This window comes from Myiozetetes cayanensis, unplaced genomic scaffold (assembly GCF_022539395.1).
Source record: "Myiozetetes cayanensis isolate MyiCay16 unplaced genomic scaffold, myiCay2020 scf6-25, whole genome shotgun sequence".
NCBI classification, from domain to species: Eukaryota; Metazoa; Chordata; class Aves; order Passeriformes; family Tyrannidae; genus Myiozetetes; species Myiozetetes cayanensis.
The window spans coordinates 54,649,456-54,674,627 of record NW_026087853.1 but is presented as its reverse complement, the minus strand read 5'-3'; the positions used below and the strand labels follow the sequence as shown (position 1 = coordinate 54,674,627).

General features: G+C 50.3%; 1 protein-coding gene across 2 annotated transcripts; it reads left to right on the top strand.

Annotated features, from left to right (window-relative positions):
- The first annotated feature begins 3,337 nt into the window (after positions 1-3,337).
- Positions 3,338-20,849, top strand: DISP2 (dispatched RND transporter family member 2). 2 transcript variants are annotated; one of them, XM_050335798.1, is made up of 8 exons: positions 3,339-3,649; positions 9,669-10,115; positions 12,356-12,385; positions 13,756-13,879; positions 14,629-14,744; positions 15,014-15,132; positions 15,767-15,864; positions 16,482-20,849. In XM_050335798.1, exons 1-8 carry the CDS (start codon positions 3,576-3,578, stop codon positions 19,899-19,901), a joined length of 4,428 nt encoding a protein of 1,475 aa, XP_050191755.1. In that variant the 5' UTR covers positions 3,339-3,575; the 3' UTR covers positions 19,902-20,849. The 2 variants fall into 2 exon arrangements, with proteins under 2 accessions (XP_050191756.1, XP_050191755.1); XM_050335799.1 differs by lacking the exons at positions 13,756-13,879; positions 14,629-14,744 and having other exon boundaries at positions 3,338-3,649.
- Positions 20,850-25,172: the final 4,323 nt, after the last annotated feature.

Genomic DNA, 25,172 nt, shown 5'->3' with positions numbered 1-25,172 from the left:
GGCCACAGTGACTCTGAGGGCTTGGGTGCCCATGAAAATCATGGCATGGGCAATTTTACACTGTCCAAAACGTCATGGTGGTGCCACCACTGCAAGCTGTCAGCTTGGAGTGTGAGATGCAGGGTACCACTGCCTGCAGCAGCAGAGGCAGGGATGGATCCCCATCCAGAGGCTGATCTGGACCTCTCTGCCTTCATCCTGCTGACTCACCCATTGTGGTTTGCCAGGTGCTCTGGAAGAAAACATTCCTGTGGATGAAGGATGGTGTCAGCTTGAAGGAATTGTCTTGTGGACAGCAGTTACGTTCCTACAACAGTTTGGGAGCCCCATTTGCTTGTCCTTCCTGCTCACTCTTGTTTGGTTTTTTTGGTAAGGGGATGAATTCTTGCCTCCCCTAGAACAGTACTGAGATCTGCTCCAGCAGTCTCAAACTGGGCCAGCACAGAGAAGTCAGAGAGCGGCAGTATTTGAGTTGTCACCACACTGGGGACAGCTCCTCTGCCGCTGCACTGCAGGGCAAGAGCCAAGCAGGTTTGGAAGAAAGGGACTCAAGGATTCCCGGAGTGGGACCACCACAGCCAGTCAGTCCCTCCCAGCACCGCCACAGGTGGGTGTGAACCCAGGCAGCAGGTCCAGGTGAAGGTCCAGCTGGAGTTGGGAGGGGGCACTGTCTGCTGACAGTGGCAGAGGAGATGATCCAAGCCCACAGAGCCGATGGCAAGTGTTAGCCCTGGCAAGAGACTGCCCAGCAGTGCAAGCTCAGGGCCACCCCACTCCAGTGCCGTGCCCTGCCCTGCCCAGACACCATGGGGTGGGAAATGCTGAGCTGTGTAACCAGAGCCAGGGCATCCTGAACAGAGACAAATTCTGCTCAGCAAAATGCTGAGTTACAGGGAAGAGAAGTGAATTGTGCTCAAAGTACCGTGGTAAGATAGGGCACCGTGAAATGAGCCACGCTGAACTGTGACTAGTGCAAAGCAAATCCATTGGGAACTGCTCTTGGTCACATCTACCAGCCCATCAAATGAAATCCTTACTCTGCCTTCTTTAACTGCTTTAAGGATATTCCCAGAGTGTACTGATAAAATTAGCTTGTATTCCTGGAGCCTTGTTACTGACTGTGGTGAGAGAGGAAGGTACTTCAAACTGGGGGGACTTTGCACACACACAGCAAGGGAAGTGCCGTGTTCACTTCTGACTCAGGCTTCTCTCAAGGCAGGGGAATGCTGCAGAGCAGCGTTTTGCATTTTGCTTGTGGAAGAAATGCAAGTGGGTGGTGAGCAGGAGAGCTGGGAGAAGCAATAAGGGGTTTTTGCAGCTCAGCAACTTCATAAACCTGCCTCACCCCTCAGCCACCTCCTGCATCACCTCCAGTGCACCCGTGTGCCCTTCAACTGTTCCCTCTCCCTTCCTTTCCCCCCTTTCTCTGCTCACCACCATTTCTCTTCTCCAGCCGTTACTGTCTGTCTTCTATTATATTCCTGACCCTATACCTCCCTCTTTTGCTATTTTTTCTCTTTCCTCATGGTTTTTTTGGATCATCTCTCTCCCTGGCCCTCTCACTCACCCTCCTCCACCTTCCCTCATTCCAGAGGGACACCAGGGACCAGGGGGACCTGTCTGATGCTGAAAGGTCTGGGCTATGGGTTACCATGGCAAAGAGCCAGCTCCATGCTGATGGAGAGCAAAGATCAGCCAAGGTACCGACCAAGAGCTCCAGGCCTGGCCATGCAACAGCCCCAGGAGAGACACAGGCACCCCACTGCCTTGGTAGGGCTTTGGGCCAGCTGGGAGCACGAGCCTGGCTGTAGCCCCTGGCTAAGGGCAATTAAAAATAATGACTGCATGTGTTGAATACCTTGCAGCAGTGCAGAGCAAACCCGCCAAGCTGTGGGAGTGAGGAAGCGTGAGCACCCCCACTTCCCAGACAAGGAGTTCACACGTCAGGCTGAGCCAAACTAAAGCTGTAAGATGTGCCTGTCTGTCAGAAGCAGTGGGATGTTTGTAATCCAGCTGATTCCCACCATCCCTGCAGCTCCCATGGCTTTATTATTATCATTACTGTTGCAGGAATTATTATTTAGCGTCGGGAAGAAAGAAAAGGAAATATCACCCATGTCCTTGTCACCACATTAACACCAGCCAATCTTTTCAGCAGATACCAGGTTTCAGTCTTTCCTGCTGGGCCACATAATACAAGCTGCTCTGGAGCTGCTCCTCTCGCTGGATCTGATCCTACCAGGCAAGTGACATTTCTGTGGCTAAGGCTCAGAGCGGCAGGATGGTCCCCTGTGGCCCAGCCCAGCAGCGCTGCTGCAGCCTGTCCTCAAAACTCCCTCCTGCTGGGTTTGGAGAGGCATCAGCCTTGGGTGGGAGAGAGTCACCCACCCTGGCATTAGGAAAAGCTTTTTGTTCTTTAAACTGTCTTGGGCATTTAAGTCATTAAGGCAGGAAGGGCTTATTCTAAGCAGCTAGAGGATTAGTGGGAGTTATAGGATACTCTCCGCTCTAATACTCTCTCTTTTTGCTTCAGCTGTTCTGTATGTGTGAACCAAAACGATGCCACCCACATGACAAAGAAGGTCACTGCCACTGTGAGGGCCACAGGCATGTCCGTGAGGAGGGAGAAGGTCACAGCCATCCCTACAGCCACACAGAGGATGATGAGAAGGGAGAGGAGAGGGTCACTGTCACTCCCATGGCCAGACACACAGTCATGAGAAAGCCCCAGGCCCTTCCTAGACAAGTAATGTCATGGACATGGGCATGAGAGTGGCTGTGGAAGGAGCAGCCACCTTCCACAAGCTCTGTGGGAAGTCCTCCCCATGCACAAGGGGGCTACCACCCAACTCAGTGCAATGTCGTGTTATTGATAGACAATGACAGCAGGATCCTGCAAGGAGAGAAACATGCCTGACCTCTCTATGTTCTCCGTGCTTTCAACTCAGTTGTTTCAACACTACCACCTATTCAAACGAATCATTAACTTATTTAATGCTGCTGAAACCCACCACTTCAAAACGCAGCCCTGCACCTGCCACACAGAGCCGGGAGCACTTTTGGGAGCAGTCCTAGCCCGGGTCAAGCATGAGCACAACCGCGCGGATGAGTCACCCAAAGGATGCCCGGTGTCCCGAGCTCCCGTCCCGAACCCGCACGCTCAGCCCTGTCCCCGACAGCCGGGCTGGCCCCAGGGCTCACGGCTCCCCCCGCAGCCGCCCCGCGCTCCCGGTGCCGGCGGCAGCGCCCCCGCGCCCGCCCCGCCTCCGCGGCCGTGGCCGCGCAAGCGCCGCGCCGAGCCGGGCAGAGTCGAGCCGGGCTGAGCAGAGCCGGGCTGAGCAGAGCCGGGCACAGCCGAGCCGGGCTGAGCAGAGCCGGGCACAGCCACGCCGGGCTGAGCAGAGCCGGGCACAGCCGAGCCGGGCTGAGCAGAGCCGGGCACAGCCACGCCGGGCTGAGCAGAGCCGGGCACAGCCGAGCCGGGCAGAGCCGAGCTGGGACGCACCGGGGCGCTGCGGCCGCCGCTCCGGAGCGTTCAGCACCGCGGGCACGGACAGCGCCCGCCGCCGTCGGCCATGGAGGCCGTGCCCGCCTCGCCGCCCCGGGAGCCGCGGCCCGAGGGGACGCGCCGCGGCCCCGCCTCGCCCAGGTAGGAGCTGCGGGGCCGGGATGGGGGCGCGGAGCCGGTGCGCCGGCGGGTGGGAGCTGCCGCCACCGCCGGCTCTGTGGGTGGGAGGTGGTCGGTGCCAGAGGGGTTTTCCTGGGTCCGGGGATCCCCAGCCCCACCGAGGCGTGTCCCGCAGGCAGAGCCCGTCGCTGCCCGCCCAGCTGGCCGCCCGCGGTCCGGGCTCTGGCGGTGTGCGCTGCCCAACCGGGGCCCTGGTTGCTCCTGCCCGGGACCAGGAACACCATGCGGAGCCAACCCCGCCGGCGGGGCTTCCCGGCTTGGCCTCCCGGGCACGTTTCTATCTTGCAACATGGTGAGCCCTCCCCTCCCTTCCGCAGCAACGCTATTGTTGGGAAGTGCAGCGTGTCTCAGACAGAGCCTCACTGCACTGTGGGCAAACATGGGTTTCACTCCAAAGATCTCCCCCATAAAGCCCCGCAGCCCTGTGCCATATGCTCCCTGACCTGGTGTCTGCAGCCAGGCTGGCAGCCGCAATTTCACCCTGCTGTTCACTCAGAGTTAGCTCTGTGGTCCCCACCCTCTGCTCTAGACAAGGCTCTTCATCATCAATGCTCAACTCATCATCAGAAAAACACAGATGGCAAAAACACCACCTTCCTCCCGGCCTCTTTCAGACTGGGATGGCAAGGTGGGGCTTTCTTTTCCTTTTCATTTCACTCCTTTTTTCTTCAAAAAGTGATTTTTCCCATGCAGCCAGAGCTGTTCTGGCACTGAAGGCTGGGTGGGGACCTCGAGCCCTCCGTGTCTGGCTCTATCCCAGCACACACACCTGCACCCACAGCAGCAGAAGCTGCCTGGGGTAAAGGTAAGGCAGTTCACACAAGTCAACGGAAAGGATTATAACACTAAACTTTTCCTGGCAGACTACGTGGGAAGTGGAGTTTTGCAGTCTCATTAATTTTTCATGATGATTTAACATACTCAGAAGTCTCATTAACAAAAAGACTGTAGGTCTTCTCAAGGATACGCACGATCCTGCTGCTAGACTGAGAAAGCCAAACAAACAGCAACTCCCCAGGAATTGCTCAGTGCACAAGGATTTGCCGCAGCCAAAGGAGGAGACGGATTGCTCAGGAGTGCCTGTCAACGAGACAGGGAGCTGGATAACGAGGTGACAGTGAAATGCAATGAACCCTTCCTTAATCCCTGGGAAAGGGTGCTCTTATCTCCTCAGAAAACACAAGCAAAGAATCTCATTCTTTCTGGAGAGCTCCACTGCTGTTTCGCTAGTGGTATGTTCAAAGGCAAATTTAAATTCCATTATAAAAGCCCATTCTTAAAAAGTCATTTACAGCTCTCCAGGAAAAAAGCCATTAGTCTAGATGGAAGCTGACCTATAGCACATGGGCTTCATTCAGAAAGAATTTATATTTCTTTTTCATTTAGGAAAACTTGTACAGCTGACATGCAAACAAAACCTTGCTAGAGTAAGAAAAAAGGGGAAAAAATAGAACTAGATTTTTTTTTATGAATGAAATTTTGTAATTCTTAATGTCTAATTAAGCAAAGGTTCCTGGGGAAAAAGGCTCTTGCTGTAGGCAAGGTACAGACTCCTGCCCTTTCTCTCCTTGTTTTTATGCCCCCTTGAGATTCCTCTGTCAGCAGGAGAAGTTGTAGTTTGACTCAGGCATCAGACAGCTCCATTCACTAGGTAGGTGTTTCCCATCTTTCATATGCAAAGTGCTGCTTTCCTGATCCTCTCCTTAGTATGCAAAGGAGGAGATGATCTATTAAAAAAAAAGCAGTGCTTATAGAAATGGGCTTGGGGACGAGGGAGGCATTAGCAGTCCAAGAAATGAGCAGTTCCTGCAAAAGGCTGGATATCTTTGGCCCATTTCTCTCTCAGAACCTCATGTGCTTTCCTGCTGTGTGGCTCAGGGGCTGCAAGCCCAGAGAGTGCCAAAAAATGGAGTGGCTTAGGAAAGGGAAGATGACCCGATGCTGCCATTTCCCTGCCCCCAAAGTTCCCTCTGCCCCAGCTCAGCTCCATGTGCTGCAGAGTGAAGCCATCCTGAGGGGAATATGCTGGGACCAGGCAACCAACATGACATGTTTCCAGCAAACCCCCCTGCTGAGGGGCTGAGGTGGGCAGGCAAAGCCTAAAGCCAGGTCCCACAGCCACCTGCTGTGGGGCAGAAGGATGTTGGTCTGTGCAGCAGGGAGGGACCCCACGCCAGGGGTGGAGTCATGGCCTTCAGCCCTTGGCTCTTGCCACAGTCCCTGCATCCCAGCACTGCTCCACATCCCCAGGGCACTGGAATGGCAGAAAGCTGGCTCCTTAGCAATCCTGGCATTACCTTGCCTGGATCCTTGTAGGAAGAAGCTCCAGACCTTTTGCTGGTTCACCCTATAGGGCAGGCTCCATGTGCCCTGGTACTTGCTCAGAGAAGCACTGCTGCACTCAGAGTGACTCGGGCAGGCCCATAAATTGGATTATTGTTCTGTCTAGACATCCCAGGGGAAGAGATGGGGAAGCAAATAGCGTGAGAAACACAACTCACTGCCACGGGTAATAGGAGCAGTTAACCCCAGTATGTACCTTTCCCTCTACCTCCTCATTCTCTCCTTTCCCAACATCTCTCTGGTTGCATCCAGCTGAGTCTGGAGAAGAAAACGGAGGCTGTCAGCTGCCTCTGTAGGCTTTTCTGGGGCTGAGACACCACTTCTGCCCCCTTAGACCCAAAGATACCAAATATCTGACGCAGCCCATGAATGTTAAAAGCCTTTGTCAGTGCCAGCATGGCAAGCAGAGTCCAGAGCAGTGCTCTGCCCTCCCTTCCTCGTGCCTGATAGCAAATAGGTATCAGACCCCCCCCCCAAACATTTCACCAGCACAGTTCAGGGTCCCGAGGGCTGGAAAGGTAATAGTGACATGGTGTGAGGCAAAGAAGGACCAGCCCACATATCTGGTGCAGAGCTCAGCAGACCAAGGGTTAAGCTCAGCAGCACTGTGGCTAATTGGGAGAGCAGCACGTGGAGACTCGACCTCTGCAGAGCTGCCAGCAGTGATTATCCCAACCGATCATTATTTGCCAGCTCCAGGTTTCCCTGGAGATTGTGGATAACCAAGGTCACATCGTCATGGAATTGGAGAGGGTTGAGCATAAGGGAATTCATATCTGGAGGGTGATTGACAGACCTAATTGTTTAGTCTGAAAAGGAGATAATGAAGAGGAGTCACAAGTGAATGATCCAAAGTGGCCAAAGCTATCCCAGAATCTGGAGTCACTGAGCAGGCCAGGGATCGAGTTAAGAGACAAGGCGTGGGGGAAGAGCAGAACTTGACAGCATTTCACAGCAAAGATGGCAAACAAGGAGAGTGGGATTTCATGGGAAATATTAGACTCAAAGCTACCAACTCTGTGCAGAAAACCCAGAGGCAATCTGTGATATCCAAGAGTTTGTCATCTGCTTTCCCCACCAGGAGGCTTTGTAGCCAAGGGGCTTTTGGAAGAGGAATTTTTCATTGCACGGCCTCCTGCCTCTCCCTGACCACCTTCAAAGCGTAGTCTGTGAAAGCCTTTTTGTTCTGTCCAGTGTTACATATTCACCCTCAGATGAGGCAGCCAGATTAATTTAGTCCCAGATTCCAGTTTCAAGGAAAGGAAATTTTACTTTTGCTTTGAAAAAAAGAACAGAAATATTGAATAGGTGTGGAAACACCAAAACACAAGCTGTCAGTGCAGCAGTGTCTCTGTGAATTATTATGCACTGTAGGACAGCATCACCTATTTAAAGTGTACAGAAATTAGAGAACACAACAGGATCAAGGTAAAGAGTAACTCAGAGGCATCAAAAAGGGAGTGAGTAAAGGTCTAGACCTTGCCAAAGCATAACACTACCATGACCTCAACTCTCTGATGAGAATTCCCTGTAGTACAACACTACAAACCCCAACCAAGTCACTGAACACCCAGGAAGATGAGGTGATTTACACTTTAGGCTTGAGAGTGGCTCCAGTGACCCTCCAGGCCAGCTCTCCCAAACCACCTTTGTCCCTGCAGCTCCACAGAGCTGTGGGGTTTGTGGTGTTTAGCATCAGGTTGGCTCCAGAATTCGTAGAGCAGGGCAACGACTAATACAAGATGTAATTATTTGTTGACTACCAGAGACTCTAATCTTCCCTCAAGACACTCTGCATTTGCACGTCAGTCATGGCTTCTGAAGTCACTGTCACTGTAAGGAGGCCTCATGAACATGCCACCTGTGTTGCAACTGCTGCAGCTGTTTTCTGGCTTAGAAACTAAAATTGCCATTCGATGGTGCCTGATTCCTCGAGGTTTTGTTGCTACTGGTCCCTGGGCTGGTACAGTCTGCAAGTAAATCTGAGTGTGATGCCTGTGCCACGAGTCTCCACACCAGCACTGGTGTAACTGTTACCACAGACATTACTCTGCTGTAATAATTTTAATGAAATAAGCCCATTTTGTACAACCATGAAATATAGATTATCAGTGTTGATAAACTCAATTGATGTTGCAAAGTACACAGCACAGGCTGCCAAGGTCAGTATGTCCTGCTTTCAGGAAAAAATAGGAATTTTCAAGCAATAGTGAGCTAATAGTATTCTTCAAATCCTTTTGTCATTAAACTTGGGTACAGTTCCAGAGACCTGTAATTGCTACAATTCTGTCTTTTTCCACGGCTGTGTGAAAAAGAAATGAGAGGGACTCTGCAAGTTTTATAAAAATACTTCCCCAACTTTTCATCTTCTTTTTTTTCCCACATCACATCAGGTGCCTCAGGCTAAAGTTCATCTCACTGCAGTCCTGCTCCAGCCCTCATAATTCTTTGATGACTTGAGACACTTTGTGGTTCTGCTGGCCCGAACTGTTTGTCCTATTTAATCCTCGAGGCCAGACACTGCAGCGAGACACATAATTCAGCTGTAGAGACCATGGCACGTGCTCTGAACAAGGACCAGGACTGCTGGTGTTTGCATCTGTTGAGACAGCAATTCCTAAGGCATTTTGGGGGGTAGAGGGACCTCAGTCTATGGTGTGTGAAGGGATTTTTGGTGTCACGCAGGTTATGCAGTCCTTCAAAGTATTATTCAAACTTCCTCTAAACAAAACCTCTCAGGCTCCATAAATCAAGAACTATAAGAACGAAATAATGTTTTTAATTCCTTGGAGAAAAGAAAGCATATCTTGCAGAGACCTCATTACTTGGGAACTGGAGCCTCCAAATGTTTTGTCTCAGTAAACTGAGTAGCCTGAGGAAAGTCAAGTTTCAAAAGATCTTCAGAGATCCCAGTAGACCCCCTTCCTACAAGGCAAGACCCATAAATTCAGCTGCTGTCCTCCTAGGGACATATGTGTACAAAATGTTCCTGAAGAGCCCAGTGGAGCCTGCAGGACATGGGGAGCCATTAGGGAATGTGCCAGGCTGGAGGCTGCAGCCCCTGTTACAGTCACACGCACTGGGTTCACTGCTGGGCTGTGTCAGTGCCAGGCATGACTCACTCTCCTGCTGTCCCAACGTGGAGCAGCGCCAGTCCTTCTGCAGAGCAATCACACTAATTAATCCTCCCAAGAAGCACAGATAATTGAGTGGCTTCTTCACATGCAGATTCCTCTGTTTTGTGTCCCCAGGGCTCTCTAATCCCTCCATGGTCCTGAGTTAGGTCCCTGCTATTAACACCAGCCAGCATGTTCTGCCCCCTTCACAGTGAAACCTCTTGGAGAATTGTTTGGGGGGATATTACCCAATGTTCCAAACTTTTGGAGCAACACAAACAAAGATGTGATGGATTCCAGGATTCTCCATCACCTGGGATCCCTGAGTGAGTCAGGGATGTCTTTATAAAAAGCATAGTGCAGCTCAGCCCTGAGGCTGGCTCAGTACAGCACACGGTGGGTGAGGTTTGACATTTGTGTTCCGTGGGAGGGCTGTGAGAGTCTCCAGTTCTCAGGATGATGCTCCCCAGTGCAGCCTTTCAGCCTCCCACTCTTTTACCTTCCCTTCATTTCTCTCACAGAGAAAAACAAAATGCAGGACCTTGCCAGACCTGCCTTGCCATGCCAGAGATCGGGAACGCTGAGCTCAGCTACAGCGGCACTTCCTGGGAAAGAATCTGCCCAGTCCATCACTGCCCCATCCCCACATCCCCCAGGCTGGGGGGGGACAACCTGCCCTCCTCCAGCCACACTCTTGGGCCAGTCTCCACCCAGTCCAACGGCCAGGTGCCATCGAGCTCCCAGGACTTGCAGCAGCACCACCTATACCATCCCTGCAGCCAGGAGGAGCCCCGGGGCAGCTACGGCCTGCCCTCACTCCCTGGGCATGGTGAGAGGCCGGTGCTGTGCTCCCACCTTTCCAGCGGGGAGCCCGTGCCAGCTTCCCCCCACGAGGCCTCGGAAACGCCCTGGAAACAGTGGTCCCCTGGGCAGCGGCGGCCGGTGCAGCATCACGTTGTCACAGTCAGGTAAGAGGCACGTGGAGACAGGACTAGGTGGTGGGAAACGGAAGGGATGAGCAGGATCTGAGTGAGGAGGCACCAAACATGGGTTTGCTCTTCAGTTGCCCCAAAAGGCACAGAGGGATCCAGTCTGCTCTCTGCCTCTGTGGTGGGTGTACACAGAAGTGCCATTCCCACAACAGGGACTGCAGGGACTTCTTTCTCAAGGCACTCACTGGCTGAAGCCAAGGTCACTTGGCTGCTGCCAGGTCACACAGCTGTGATTATGCCCATCTCCTGTGGCCTTTGTAATTTCTCTCTTCACACTCCAAGCCACCCAGTTGCCAATCCTTTCTCTTAGCAGTGGTAGGAGCAGAGTTCATTTCTTTTCCTGCCCCCACAGAAGCTGCTGCCTGTGCTGGAAGGGAGCGGCAGCCAAGGGTAATCACTGGCTGAGCAGTGAGAGATTCAAAAGGCTGGGCATCACCAAGGATGTCCTCCGTGACAGAATCGGCAAACCTCATTTGTATGCAGAGCTGGGTGACAACAGCCTGAGCTGGACTCTCTGCTCCTCCCAGCCAGACCATCCTTCCCGTGTCCCTCCTGGAGTCCACTCTTGGCACTAAAGACCACGAGCCCTTTGCTGCCACAGCCATAGCCACTGAATCCTGATAAAAGATGGCACAGGATTCCTTCCTTGCCTGTATACAGCACTGCAGGGTTGGGCACAAAAGCCCTTTACAGTCTTATTTTCCAGCCATTAACAGAGGATTTAATTTGCTTGTTTGAAGTGTCGAGCAACTGCAGTCAGAGTAGCCTGGATCCTTTTCCTGGATCCTTTTCCTGGATCCTTTTCCTGGATCCTTTTTTGCTCACAGGCTATCAACAGAATTGCCAACCACATCCTCCATAACAGGTTATTTAAGTAGGAAACACAGCTGGATTGCAAATTCCTGGCAGCATGTGCAGCACCAGCAGTCAGAAAAGTGATAACATAATAATGCCAGAATGGGGTTTTTAATCCAAGCAAATCTGCTTGAGGAGCTATTGTGAGGGAATTAGCACAGGATGGGCAGCGTGCTGCCGGGAAGAGACCTCGCTTTGATAATCTGGGGGGGATTTTGCTTTGCTCCTCTCTCTCTCTCCTGAATCTACAGAGCATTAGTGTGCCGAGGGAAACACAGTGCACTTATCACACGAGTCACTGAGAGTGACTGTGCCACAGGGGACTCTGCTCCGCTGCTTTTCCATTTCTCCCACTCACACCAAGGCCAGGAAGGAGGAGTTGCCTCAAGGTCACCAGTTGGCTGCTGGGATGGAGCAGGGCCATCTGTCCCAGGAGGGTGCCGGAGTGCAGCAGCACCTTCTCCCAGTTTAAGCGGGAGCGTAGGAGGAGGGTGAGAGGAGAAGGGAGCGCTGGCTGTGGGAAGCTTGGCACAGCTAAGGAGAGAGGTGGGAGCAGTTCTCTGGAAGCTGTGTTCAGCCCAAGGCCATTGCAGGCCAGGGAATGTTTCAAGGGGACATTTCAGCAGAGACAGAGAGCAGAACAAAAGGTCCTGCAGATATGTGACCCACTAAGGTGTAGCTTTTCTGTCAGAATGCCAGTGGAAAGCTGGTCCTCAGGGATTCATTAGGAAACCCTGGATCCCTTGGGGAAGGCTTCTTTATTTCTTTCCTCAGAGCCCTACAAGTAGGAGTGACAAATGCTCCTCTGTGAATAAGATCCTGGTAAAATAATTTTAGCAGCTCTACTGACCTTCTGCTCCTCTAGCCTGGAAAAATACTGTCTTTGGAGGGGCCTGGGAAACAAATGAGAGCCACCTTTGGGGAAAATCCTCGCCAAGATGAACGGGATTTAAAAGCTATTTCTAAGCATTGCCAGCCCAACTCCTGAGATGTAATAAAGAGGTTTGCTTTTGTCAAGAAACAATTTAAGAATTCAGCAGGAAAGCACTTAAACCAGACAGATTTTCATGGATAAGAGCTGCACTGAGATTTCTATGGGATTGCATTGCTAATGTCCAATACACTCTGTGGGGTTTTCTTAGAGGGGCAAAATGAGGAGACTACATGGCTTCCCACCCTGTTTGGATAAAATGGGAGAGACAAAGGCTCTGTTATTCATTAAATTCACTCACACAGTGCCAGGTCTGTGTCAGCACTGGCTCAGCTTGGTGCTTACAGCCCTGCACAGGTTAACCTGCTCAGATCAGTGCAGCACTATAATAAATGAACACATCTTTTTCTTTTTTTTTTTCTGTCTGCAGACACGACAAAGCTTTCAGGATGCCAAAAAGGTATGTTTGACAGCAAAAGCTTCCTGCCCTTCTACCCTGTGTGATCAGTGCTCTCCTACCCTGCTGTGAGAAGCAGAGTGTTACTGTGGGTGACATCCTGCCAGGCCCAGCCCCAGAGGGGAGGTCAGTGCTCCTGGGGCTTCCCACATAATTTTTGTTCATTTTCAACAGCAAAGACTTCATCTATGAAAACAAATTTGATAAGGCAGTTGTATATTGAAAACAACAACAAAAAAAAATCCAAAGTCAAGTAAAAAGGTGTTTGAAGTGCTTGTGATGATTTCTAACAGTGAAATAGCTGCAGTGGAGTCAGAGACGAGAGGAGCAAAAGAACAGGCAAACAGGAACATTCCACCTCAAATAATGTTCATAAATATTTCACTTCCCTTCACAAATATTTGTGAATTTCAATACCTGAAACCCAAATATTTGTCAACTATTTATCAACGAAGAATTCCTTATATTTCAGAAATACATCAAACATGACACTGCCTAGAACCTGCCAAACCAGAGCAGGAACCCATTCTGCTATCTTACATTTCAACACATATTTTTGAGGAAGACAAAAATCTTGATGCAGTAAAACCTGCACTGGTAAAAAACTGTGGGAAAGTAACTTCTGTAGATCATCCTATATGGGAGACAGTTTGTCCCAAAGGAAAAACAGAGCTTGGACTGAAAATTTTACACCAGCTCTTTAAGAATAAAAGTAAACTGGAAAAAATAGTTCGACCGGAGGAAGCTGCTTCTCTGGAAGGGTTTTGCTGGTATAGAAATGTCATTAAAAATGTGTGAAATGTCATTAAAATTATACATATTGTACTGAATATGTACGAATTTAGACCAGTGTCTAAATACATGAATGTAGATCCACGACAGTGGACTTGCTCAGGTTATTTGCCTTCAGGGGACTCTTTGGAATAGCCCAGAGACTTCTCAGGGTCCCCAGGCTGGAAATCCGCAGCCCAAACTGTTGCAGCCACCAGCTGACATTGCTCAATGGGGGGAAAAAAGGAAGAAGCTCTTTTTAAATGCAATCTTTGAAGTTAAACATTTAAAGCTTCATTTTGCCCTAGGACACAAGAGTCTGGTTTTTATTATTTCACATTGAAAACGCGGGAAAATGCAGTGAGGCAAAATGTAATTACCCGAGTTAATTAGAGCGGCCTGCAAACATCCAGTTAGAGGTGTAATATGTTCATTAACAGCTGTACTAGAGCCTCTAAGCCTTGCAATAAATGACTGCTTGAAGCAGAAACCCTGATTTTTTTCCTTCCTGTTGCTAACACCACGTTGGTGGGACAAGCAGGTTGGGTGCCCAGAGCAGAAAGGCCTTTAACAGCTCCCATTCTGTGCTCCTGTTATTGCAGTTACTCCCAGCTGGTGGCGGAGTGGCCGCTGGCCGTGCTGGGGCTGTGCTCAGTCACAGCCGTGGTCTGCACCGTCGCCGGGCTGCTCGTGGGGAACCTGCCTGACTTCTCAGAACCCTTAATGGTAAGTCCCTGCAGCTGATACAGCAACAGGGACATAAGGAAAATCCATGGCCAGTCTGGGATATCATCCCTCCAGGATGAGCAGAATGTGTCAGTACTGCACAGCTGCCCCTCTGACACCCAGGGAGAGCACAGCCCAGGCCAGTGGCAGCCACCAGCCCATCCCTCAGCTGTGCTCTGCTCCCACCACTGCCCTCACTCGGATGTGGAGACACTGCCAGCACAAAGTGGGATTGCTCCCTTTGCTCCCCTTCCATAGCTGGAAGGCTGGGGTCACCCCAGGCTGGGCAGAGATTGGATGGAGGATCTGGCTTTGCTTCCTACAGCCTGAGCATGAGGCTCTCGAAACGGACAGCCTGCCCTGTTCTGAGCTCTACACACAAAGCCCTGTTTTCCATGCAGAATCCCACACTCCCTAAAGTCATCCCTGCCTCCAGTTAGTGGAGGAATCCTGAAAAAATAAGATTACACTAGAGTTTGTCCATGAAGTGGAAAATTAGTGCCATTTCTGTAAGGGACCATTACACTTGAAAAGGAGGAGAAGAGTCTTAGGAGCTCAGGGAGAGATAATTGTAGCCATTGTTGCCGGGAGATGTATTTTTTCTCTCGTGTCTGGGATGCAGTAGTTCGAGGGGAAGTTGAATTTGTGCCTCTCTCCAAGATGCAGTAATACAGTTTCTGTGTCTCAGAGGAGGCCTAAGGACAGCTGAGTGAAGTGTGAGTGGTGACAAAGCCCTTTTCCTTGAGCAGGGTTTTGAGCCACGAGACACTGACATTGGCAGGAAGCTCATTGTGTGGAGGAATGTGGAGAGCCACACGGGCTACAAGAAGACCTTTTCCCTTTCTCCCTATGCCAAGAAGAAAAGGTATTTGGGTTTGGTTTGGGGAGGTTGAGGGAGATGTTGTCTGTAAAGGTACACATTCAATATTCCATGATATCCATGTGAATTATAATATATATCCTAGGCTTCAAAGTGACCAGGTCCCTGCAGAGGTTGAAGTCTGTTTGCCTGCAGTGGATTTGGGTTCCCTATTGCTGTGTGTGGCACCAGGCCCTCATCAGTGAGCGTGACTCACGGCCAGATGCTCTCTAGTTAGCAGCAATAATTATTAACAATAATCTGCTCTTTGCTAGCTATGATGACCTTGGCATGGGCAGAGGACAGAAGGCTGCTCAGGGAGAACAAGCAGGGAGGACACGGAGAATGGTGGAAACAAGCTACGGAGCAGATGGATTCTTCTGCGGCCCCCCAGGTGAGGCAAATGTCGATGGGGCCATAAGTGCTGCACACCCAGAACCCAAGTGACAGAACTGTCAGAGTGTGGGACATGGAGAATACCCTGAAATGGCTCTAAGCAAGCAGTGTGCACAATTCCACCTGGGAGAGCTCTGATAGTGCCCTGCCAGCACTTCAGAACTGAGTGGTCAGAAAAGGCCTGTTCAGAAATTCTGGAAAAGAATTGTTTCTCCTTCTTAACCCTTTGCCATACTTCTTGTTTTCCCTCTAGAAATACACCTTAAAAGCACATGTTAAAGGACTAATGTTTTTACCATTTACCCACATCAAAAGTGAATCCTCTGAAAACACAGCCTATACCCCCCTCCCTCTCTGCTCCTACTGCCTCTCTTCCTTCTTTTCTTCTTGAAAATTGTACATGGCAGATGGGCAAGGAGCAGAGCTGAGGTTACACGAGACACATGCTACCACTCACTGCTGTCTTGTGACCTGCTTCCCTGCAGGGAGCCCTCCAGAGCAGTCCTATGGATACTGAGATATATACAGATAGGGGGGTTTTTCTATGAACAGAGAGTCTACTCCAAACAGCCTGTTTGATTCATCTCACTAACTAATCGTTTTCTTTAATATAGTTTTCTTCTTTATTTTAGAAAAGAGCTATTCCCAGCTGGTATTTATGTCCACAACTGCTGGGAGCTTATGGAACTTGCAAGCTATTCAGTCCATGTGTCAAATGGAACAAGACAAGGTCAGTGATGGCAGCAAGAACACATGTACAGGCTGTCTCTTTTCTGTCTGCCACAATTTTTGATATCTCGCTGAGAGGATGCCAGACAGAAAGAACGTGAGCTACACAACAGGTTTCACCTGGAGGATTCCAAAGCGTTTCATCTACTTGGCAATACAGGGGTGATCCCACCTGCCAGTTGCCAATTAAACAAGAATAAACAGACACTGAACAGGAGCTGCTCCAGGAGCCAAAGGTGTCCCTGAGAAGCTGCTGAGATTTTGGGCAACAGAACCTAATTATGGAAATGGAACTATCAGCTTGTACACTGGCAGCAAGTTTTACAAGTGGAAGTTTTAATTGGATTAGCTGAGTTTGTCATAGGAGCCAAATTTTAAAATCTGTGGTTATAAAATATAAATAATGGACAGGGTTTAATTTTTCGAAAAGGCAAATGGTGTTTGGGAGGATGGCAAGGGATGGCTGGTACATCTAGGGGGAAAAGGAAAGGGGAAAAGAGGAAGGGGAAAGGGGAGGACAGGACAAGAGAAAGAGTAAGGAGAATTACTGCAGGGAACAAGGAACACTCTGGGACTGCAATAGAGGGTCTGCCCTGATGCCCCTGGTCTGTTTTCCAGATCCGCTCCCACGTGCATTTCCAAGACCTCTGCCAGCGCACAGAAGCCAACGAGTGCTGCCCGAGCTGGTCCCTGGGGAACTACATCGCTGTCCTGTACAACAGGTCTTCGTGCCTGGAGATAACCCAGGGAGACATCTCCCACACCCTGGCCCTGCTCCGTGCCTGTGCTCCAGACTACCACAGAGGTGTCCTCACCCCGTCCTGCATAGGCCCTGCAGCCGCCAGACAGAAACACTCTCAGTGTGCCCAAGTCCCAGAAAAGTGTACCCGCTTCAATGCCATCTACCAACTGCTTCACTTCCTGGTCGACAGGGACTTTCTCAGTCCCCAGACGATGGAGTACCAAGTGCCCTCTCTCAAATACAGCCTGCTCTTCCTGCCTACAAGAAAAGGTGCATCTATGATGGGGATCTACTTAGACAACCTTGAAACCTGGGATCTGTTTGATAACTACACCTCTATCACTGGAATGGACCTGGGCCTTAAACAGAAACTGTTCCATCACTACCTTTTACTGGATACTAAGTATCCAGTACTTGCAATATTAGCTATTTTTCTAAGCATTTCTTTTTATTTACGCTCAGTCTTTATTACTTTGATGGTCCTGCTTGCTGTTGTCAGTTCTTTGATGATCTCCTACTTCTTGTACAAGGTGGCCTTCAGATTCACCTACTTCCCTTTTGTGAACCTGACAGCAGTCATCATTCTCAGCAGCATTTGTGCCAACCACACCTTTGTCTTCTTCGACCTGTGGAACCTCAGCAAGAGCCAGAACCCTTCGGCTGGGCTCGCTCAGTGGGTGAGTCAAACCATGCACCACTTTGCGTATCTCATGCTGGCCTCGTGCTTCACGACAGGCGCTGCCTTCTATGCCAGCTACATCAGCAACATCACAGCCATCCGCTGCTTCGCAGTCTACATGGGCACCTCGGTGCTGGTGAACCTGCTGTTCATGCTGACCTGGCTGCCCTCCTCGGCCGTGCTCTACGAGCGCTACATCGCAACCACCTGCGTTTACAAGCCAGAAGCCTACTGGAACAACAGCGGCCACAAGAGAGTCGCTCTCTCCCTCCATTACATCCTCAGGGGGCTCCAGAACACGCTGTCTGAAACCTCCAAGCTGCTCTTTGAAAAGCTTCTGCCTTGCGGCGTCATCAAGTTTCGGTACATCTGGATCTGCTGGTTTGCTGCCTTAGCCATTGGAGGTGCCTACATTTCCTGTTCCAACCCCAAACTCAAGCTCCCTACCCTGGAGACATCATCTGTCCAGGTGTTCAGGCTGAGCCACCCCTTTGAGAGGTACGACTCCGAGTACTGCCACCAGTTCATGTTTGAGAGGCTGGAGCACGGAGAAGGGCAGCGTATGCCCGTCACCATAGTCTGGGGCATTCTGCCTGTGGATAACGGCGACCATTTCAACCCAAAAAGCAACGGCACCCTAGTGACAGACACCACCTTCACAATCCAAAACCCTGATGCCCAGAAGTGGCTCCTCGAATTCTGCCAAAAAGTGAAGAACAAAACTTTCTATTACCCTGACACAGAGCAAAAATCTACTGTGTGCTTCATGGAGGAGTTCCTCAGATGGATGGACAGTCGCCAGTGCTCCCAGCGAGACCACAATTTCAACCTTTGCTGTAACCAGTTCTCCTTCCCTTACAGAAGCGAAGTCTTCCTGCATTGCATCAAAATGATGCTCCTGGAAGAGGGCAGGGAAGGGGCAGAAACATATGACCTGGGCCTCAGGTTTGATGGGGAGGGAAATCTCGCTGCCTTAGTGCTGCAGTTTCAAACTGTTTACCACTATAGCTTCAACTACAGCAAAGCCAAACAATTCTACGAGGAAATCAGCCTCTGGGTAACAGAGGAAATGAAAACTGCCCCCGTGGGGCTTCAGAACGGATGGTTTACTAGTAAACTAGAGCTGTACAACCTGCAGCACAGTCTCAGCACAGAAACCATGGTGGTCATGGGGCTCTCCATAGCTGTTTCCTTTGTGGTGCTGCTGCTCACTACCTGGAACGTCCTCCTTAGTGTTTTCTCCGTCACTGCCATCGCGGGCACCGTCCTGGTCACCATTGGCCTTTTGGTCCTCTTGGAGTGGCAGCTCAATGCAGTGGAGTCTCTCTTCATTTCAGCTGCAGTAGGTCTCTCTGTTGACTTCACTGTCAACTACTGCATCTCCTACCACCTGTGTCCCCACTCCGACCGTCTGAGCCGAGTGGCCTTTTCCCTGAAGCAGATGAGCTGTGCTACAGCCATGGCAGCTTCCGCTCTCTTCTCTGCAGGGGTCATCATGTTGCCTGCCACGGTCCTGGCGTACAGGAAGCTGGGGATATTCGTCATGATGATCAATTGTATCAGCTGTGGGTTTGCCAGCTTCTTCTTCCAGTCGCTCTGCTGCTTCTTCGGCCCGGAGAAGAACTGTGGGCAGATCCTCTGGCCTTGTGCCCACACCATGAAAGACTACTCTGATGACTCTGGGCTGAACGGAAACTTTGCCTGTGGGGGCAGTGAGAAGCAAAACCGGTTGCGGAAGGTCCAGGAGTCCAACACTGCAAATGAACAATATGAGCTCCAGCCCTTGTCCAGGAAACTCAGCGACAGTTTTGACAACAGCACTTCCACAAGCAAACTATCCAACCGGCCCTCTGTGCTCTCTGAAGACATACAAGTTGAAGACAACAGATGCCCCCGAGTGGGAACGCACGCCTCCCTGGACAGAGAGAGGCAGAGTCTGCAGGAGACCCTCGGAGACCAGCAGGTTGGCCTGTGCCAGTGTCCCGCCCTGCAAACCTCCTCTCCTTACAAGCCCAGCACCTCGGAAGCAGAAATGCACAGGGAGAGACTCTGCCGAGACTGTCACTGTCAAAAGTACGGTCTGAAAGCTTGGGACGGGTCTGGGCTGGACCACACCCAGCCAGCTGGCACGGAAGAAGACGGGCAGCTCAATAAACCCCAGTGTTCCAGTGACACTGCCCAGCAGCAGCCAGACTATACCTCAGAGAGCAGCCCCCTCCCTGCTGCTGACATCTACAAAATTCACAGATGCCTTTGTTCCCTTGGCAGCTCCTTTGACATGCTCAACATCTCCAGTGAGACGTCAATCAGTGATTTCGAGCAGGGCCTGAAGCTTGCTGAGTCAGCCAGCTCCTGTCCCGACACCTTGGAGCTGTCTGACTCCTACGGTAACACGGAGAGAGGTTACCTGAACGGCAAGAGAGATACCCTGCGGCTGGACCTGAGGGAGACTGTCTTTGATGTGTCTCCAGCAGCGTCACAGCAGAACAGCTCCTCATGGAAAAATCGCTTTGGATTGGGGAGCGAGGGGCCGGTCGTGTTACCCAACAGCCAACCAGACATGCCTGATGTTTGGATCAAACGATCCAGCGCACAAAGCTCTGGCTACAACAGCTGAAACCTTGCAGAGAGCAAAGCTGCTGCTGCTGGGGAATGGGCAAGTCCAAATCTCCTTGGAACTGTAAATATCAGTTTTTCCTCCCACCCCTCCTAGAGCTGAGACTATTTCTTAGTATTTCAGCTGTGCAAACACCTGTGTTTCCACAGAACCAGCAGATCTGAGGCTAGCGAGAGGATGAGAGAGCAATCCTCATGGAGTACAAGCCTCTGACCCTCCAGTGTCTGGTGCCATGTTACAGCTGTTCTGCAGGACTTATCGAGTAAACCTGGTTTGTCATTTCCTACAAGATCATTAGATTTTGGTTTCTTGTCAAGGTCACAGAGGAGAGAAATAACGAGGTGAAGTTCCAGGTATTTAAGGACAGAGAAAAAGAGCTCGTGTTAAAAAAAAAAAAAAAATCTAAAACTGAACTACTGACAATCTAGATATTGTTAAGTGTACGGTTAATTAAAGAAAAGAAAGTCTTTTATTTTCTACTTTATGTAAAGTCCAGGTTCACAGACCTCATCAAAACAACTCAGATATTACAAAAAATCCCCTCAAGGCTTCTGAGTTGACACAGCCTCTTCCTGATCATGGAGGAGGCTGCAGAATCCAGCCCAAATCTATTTCCAGTAACAACTTCAGTTTGTTTTATCTGAAGGAATTCTAGTACTGCCAAAGATTTTCAGTGCGAATTACCCCCTTGAGAAAAGAGTGCTCGTCCCCTCTGTGACTCGGGTGCTTTGTGTGTCCTCCTCACAGCCTGTTTCCACTCAAGGCATTCCCCACAAACACAGAACTTTTTAAAATGCACATATCTAGTGAATCTCAAATTTTACTTTTTTTTCCCTCTACCAGAAACAAACGGGAAAATAAACACTTCCTAACCTTTCTCTGTTGAAAAGTAAAACATTCTCTAAACAGGTTGACATAAAATAAATGTTTATGACAAACTTTCCCAAATCTGTGTGATGCCTCATTTTCACCAAGAACACTGGGGTTATTTTCTTCCCCTTAGGTGAATATATAGGTGCCTAATATATTTTCCAAAGGAAAGTATACATGTTAAAAATACTTATTCCTTCTGACACCCACGGGTTGCCCCTGCTCTATAGGAGACAGGCAGTGATTCCCTGATAGCCCTGATAGGACTGTGATCTTTTAAAGCTAATATGAAACAAACATGTCGGTTTTGTTTTCGTATTTTGTATATATTTCAGTTTCACTGTTTATAGTGAAATTGTCGTGGTGTGTGTTCACGAGGGTGTTTAGGCAGCCAGAACCGCCCTCAGACTGCAGCCCCCTCCTCACAGAGCTGCTCCCACTGCTCTCTGGAGGGATTTCCCACCCGTTATGAAAACCATGTTGGAGAACACTGCAAATATGTCTTTTAAGTCGGGAGACATTTGATACAGATGCATTCTTTCACCTTACAGCACTGGAGGGCAATTTTGTTACCTCACACCCAAGCTTGTTTCCAAGTGGCAGCACCAGCACCCTCGCGGCTCTGGCGTGTCCACCTCCCCTCGGCGGCCACAAAGCCCTTGATCCTCGAGTGCCCAAACCAGAGGGTGAGGGAGCAGGAGGCAGGGAAGGAAGGGATGAAGGGATTGTGCTCCAGGTTTCCCTGAGGGAAAGCGCCTCGCACGGAGCTGGGGGACTCGCCACGGCTGCAGCGCCTTCCCTGAGGGAGAGGGCACGATGCTGCCCATTGCTATCTGGAGGGATTTCCCACGCATTACAAAAACACATTGGAAAGCACTGCAAATGTCTCTTAAGTCGAGAAACATTTGATACAGATGCCTCCTTTCACCTCACAGCATTGCAGGGCGATTTCAGTACCTCACATGCAGGAGACGACACCGGCGCCCTCAGTGCCCTGATGCCTTCACGTCCACTCTGTCCCCTCGACGGCCGCAAACCCCTGGATTCTCCCGGCCTCGAATGCCCAAAGCAGAGGGCGAGGCAGCAGGAGGCAGCGAAAGAAGGAAGGAATGAGCGCTCGGGCTGTTCCCTGTAGGGAAGGAGCGTCGCACAGAGCCCGAAACCCCTTCGCTGAGGGAGGGGGCGAGAGGCAACAAAGGGCGAGAAACTGAGGCGGTTGGGGGGGGGCGCGCGCGCCGCTCCCTCCTCGCGCCCCCTCAGCGGGCTCCTCGCGCCCCCTCAGCGGGCCCCTCGCGCCCCCTCAGCGGGCCCCTCGCGCCGCGCCGCGCGCCCCGACGGCCGCGCGCGCGCGCGCTCCCGCTCCCCCGCGCATGCGCGCGGCCGTCCAACGGTCGCGGCGCGCGCGGTTCCGAACCTGAGGGGGCAGCGGGCGCCATGGACGGGGAGCCCTCCCGCATCCCCGTGTACGGCGGCACACACCGCCCCGCGCCGCCCGCAGGTACGTGCCGGGCGCCGCGGGGCACGGCCGGGGCGGGAGGGGGTGTTAGGCCGGGGGACGGGGCGGCGGGCGGCACGCCACACCTTCGTGGAACCGCGGGTCTGCCTGCCCTGTGATGGCTGCGCCAAAATCTAGCGATGAGGGTTTTTTTCCCCACTGTTCTGCGCGTATTTAGCACTTAGGTTAACGCTTTTTGGCTTTCCCGCCGTGTGTGTTCCCCGCCCGCTGGAGGCGGCGGCCCGTGCATGTGAAAGATGCTTTCTCCAGTCTCTTGCCTTTATAGATCTTTTAATGCTATTAGGGACTTTAGGAACGTGGGACATCCGGGCTTAGCGTTAAAGTCAGGGGAGCTGGGCTGTACCAATGGAAACTGCATGGAAATGTGCTCGAGGGTGTGTTATTGGGAATATACTGAACTTCGGGGAGAAAACGAAACAACTTCCTACACCCATTGTGTGAACCAAGCTTTATACACTCAAGCAGCTGCGATTTAAGAGGAGTAAACCACATAGAAAGCTAGTTCTCTATAACGCTATTTTATTTAATTATCTGCTCATAATGAACTGGAATATGAAGGCCTCTGAACAGAGTTTTGAGTGTGCTGTGTTTGTTTTGCTTCCAGTGTTGAACTGCATTGCTTGTAACCCTGTGGCGTGTTGAATGATGTATGAGACTTTTATTATCACATAGTAAATGTTGAGACTTTTATTATCACATCTATATTATCACTTTCACCCTTTCTCTCATTAGTTCAAGCCTGGTAATTTTAACGCTGTCTATACTGACCTTTCTGTGGGTTGTTCTGAACACTTAATCCTAGGTAAAGTTTGACGACTGCTCTTAGTTGTTCCTACGTTAAAGTCTCCATTTTAGCTAAATATAACTTTGATTTTCCTCAGATAGAAGGTTTGAGAGACCTTAAGGAGGTCTTTTCCAGACTGGAGTGTTTTTCACTGGTGTGATTTTGTTGCAGAAACACAAGTGATTTTTCCTTCAAAGAAAGGTCACTGCACCACCAAAGCAGCAGACCCAGAGTTCAGCAAGGACCCCAACTTTAACTTTGGCTCAAACCTTCCAGCGGATGGTGTCTTCAAGGCTGGGAACCAGGGGTAAATAAAAGCAAAATATCAATGGGTTTATCTGGCAGATGTCCCAAAGATGGCTTATTTTTGCAGACTTTGTCAAACTAACAGACTTGATCTGCAGCAACACAGTGGTCTTCCGCTAATTGTATTTTATCCATCTTTTAAGGTTGCCAAAGTCTGCCAAGAAAGGGGAGCAGATTTCCAGGAAGACAGCGACAAGGGGGTACGTTTCCCCCCCTCTCTGTGAGCTGCCCTCATGCTGTGGTGTAACCCATGGAGGGTTACAATGAGCTCTCACCCACGTGCAGCTTTCCTGCCAAGTTTGCTGGTCAAATCTGTTGGTCAGGAACAAAAGCAAATACTTCTAAAAGGGGCAAAAGAAGGTGTGCAACTCTGGTATTTTTTGCCCCTAAATCTTTGCTTTTTAACTCTACAGGGCTCTTAACAGATACAAACTAGAAGCAGAGCTGAAAAGCAAGAATCAGCAGTTGGAAACTGCCAAACAACAGCTACATTCCAGACTGACAGGAGCACAGGTAAGGAAAGCGGGAAAGATGAATAAATCATTGAGTAATTCTTATATTCTGATCCCTACAGCATTGTGTTAAGGATTGTCTTGCTCGTTTTCCTGCCTCCATCACAAGTCAGTTGAGTTTGGGTGGGCTGGGCTTTCTCCTCTGGCACCCGTGGTATCTGCCAGAACCTGGGAATCAGCAGAGCTGCAGGTGCATTGCAATGGAAAATGCATCTACATCCCTGTGAAATGTTACTAGAGCTCTAATTCCACTTCACACTCACTGTGGGAGAATATTTCAAGTTCACAACTAGACACTTTGTATGGAATTTTATTAGAGCAGCCTTGACATTGCCAGGTGCTTCCTCACAACATCAAGAGAAACTGTAAATAATCACTTAGTTGCCTAATCTTTTTGTATTCCTCTGCAAGTTTTTTCCCATCTGCTCGGCACTGGGGAGGCCAAACTGGGGATATTTTGTCTGGTTCTGGGCTCCTAGTACAAAAGAGATATGGATGTAATGGAGAGGGACCAGCAAAGGGCCTCAGAGATGATTAAGTGACTGGAGGAAAGGCTGAGAGAGCTGGGACTGTCCAAGGGATTCTGTTTCAAACAGATTTGACTTTCTGGAATCAAGTTTAGATTTGAAATTGGAATTTTCGTCATTACAGTTCACTTCAGGACACACTCAGCACCATTTCTGTCACTTGCAGGAGGCCCTTCTGGCAACCCCTGGCTGTAAAATCTCCCTTTATTTCCTAGTTCTCAATCTGAGATGATCCTTTCTCTTACCTCACAGCTTGATTTCCTTAAGAGCCTCTGAGACCTCCTAGGAAATGTTCCAAAAGCTTTTGACACTATCGGCTGGATCATCCTTATCCACATGCTTACTGATTTGTTGGAGAATTGCATTCAGCTTGGGAGGTTGATCAGCTTGTCCTGGTAGTACCTGGATTGTGTAGAGAATAATGCCGTGGCTTAAAAAGATACGATGCCCTTTTCTTCCGAATGTTTACATGCTCCTCAGTGCATGAATTATTCATATAAATGAGGGAGAAAAGAGAAGATCCAGAACTGCCTAGGAGGAATTTCTCTAACATCAAGTTTTGCTAGTAATTGCTGTGGTGTGGGGATGTGGTAAATGTATTTAATCTTGTCAGGAAGCAGGAGCAAGGGTGTGCAGCACTTAATCTGCTGTGGTGGGAGAGACAACAGGGCGAGGGGTGGGTGACTCGTGGTGCCAGTGCAGCACTTATTAAGCTGTCGGTGTCAGTACTGCTGACCAAGGACGAGGACATCTCCT

Coding starts and splice junctions, on each gene's coding strand:
- DISP2 (XM_050335798.1), top strand. CDS start 3,576: ATGGAGGCCGTGCCCGCCTCGCCGCCCCGGGAGCCGCGGCCCGAGGGG. Junction 13,880..14,628: donor ACTTCTCAGAACCCTTAATG/GTAAGTCCCTGC, acceptor TTCCTTGAGCAG/GGTTTTGAGCCACGAGACAC. Junction 14,745..15,013: donor CCCTATGCCAAGAAGAAAAG/GTATTTGGGTTT, acceptor GCTCTTTGCTAG/CTATGATGACCTTGGCATGG.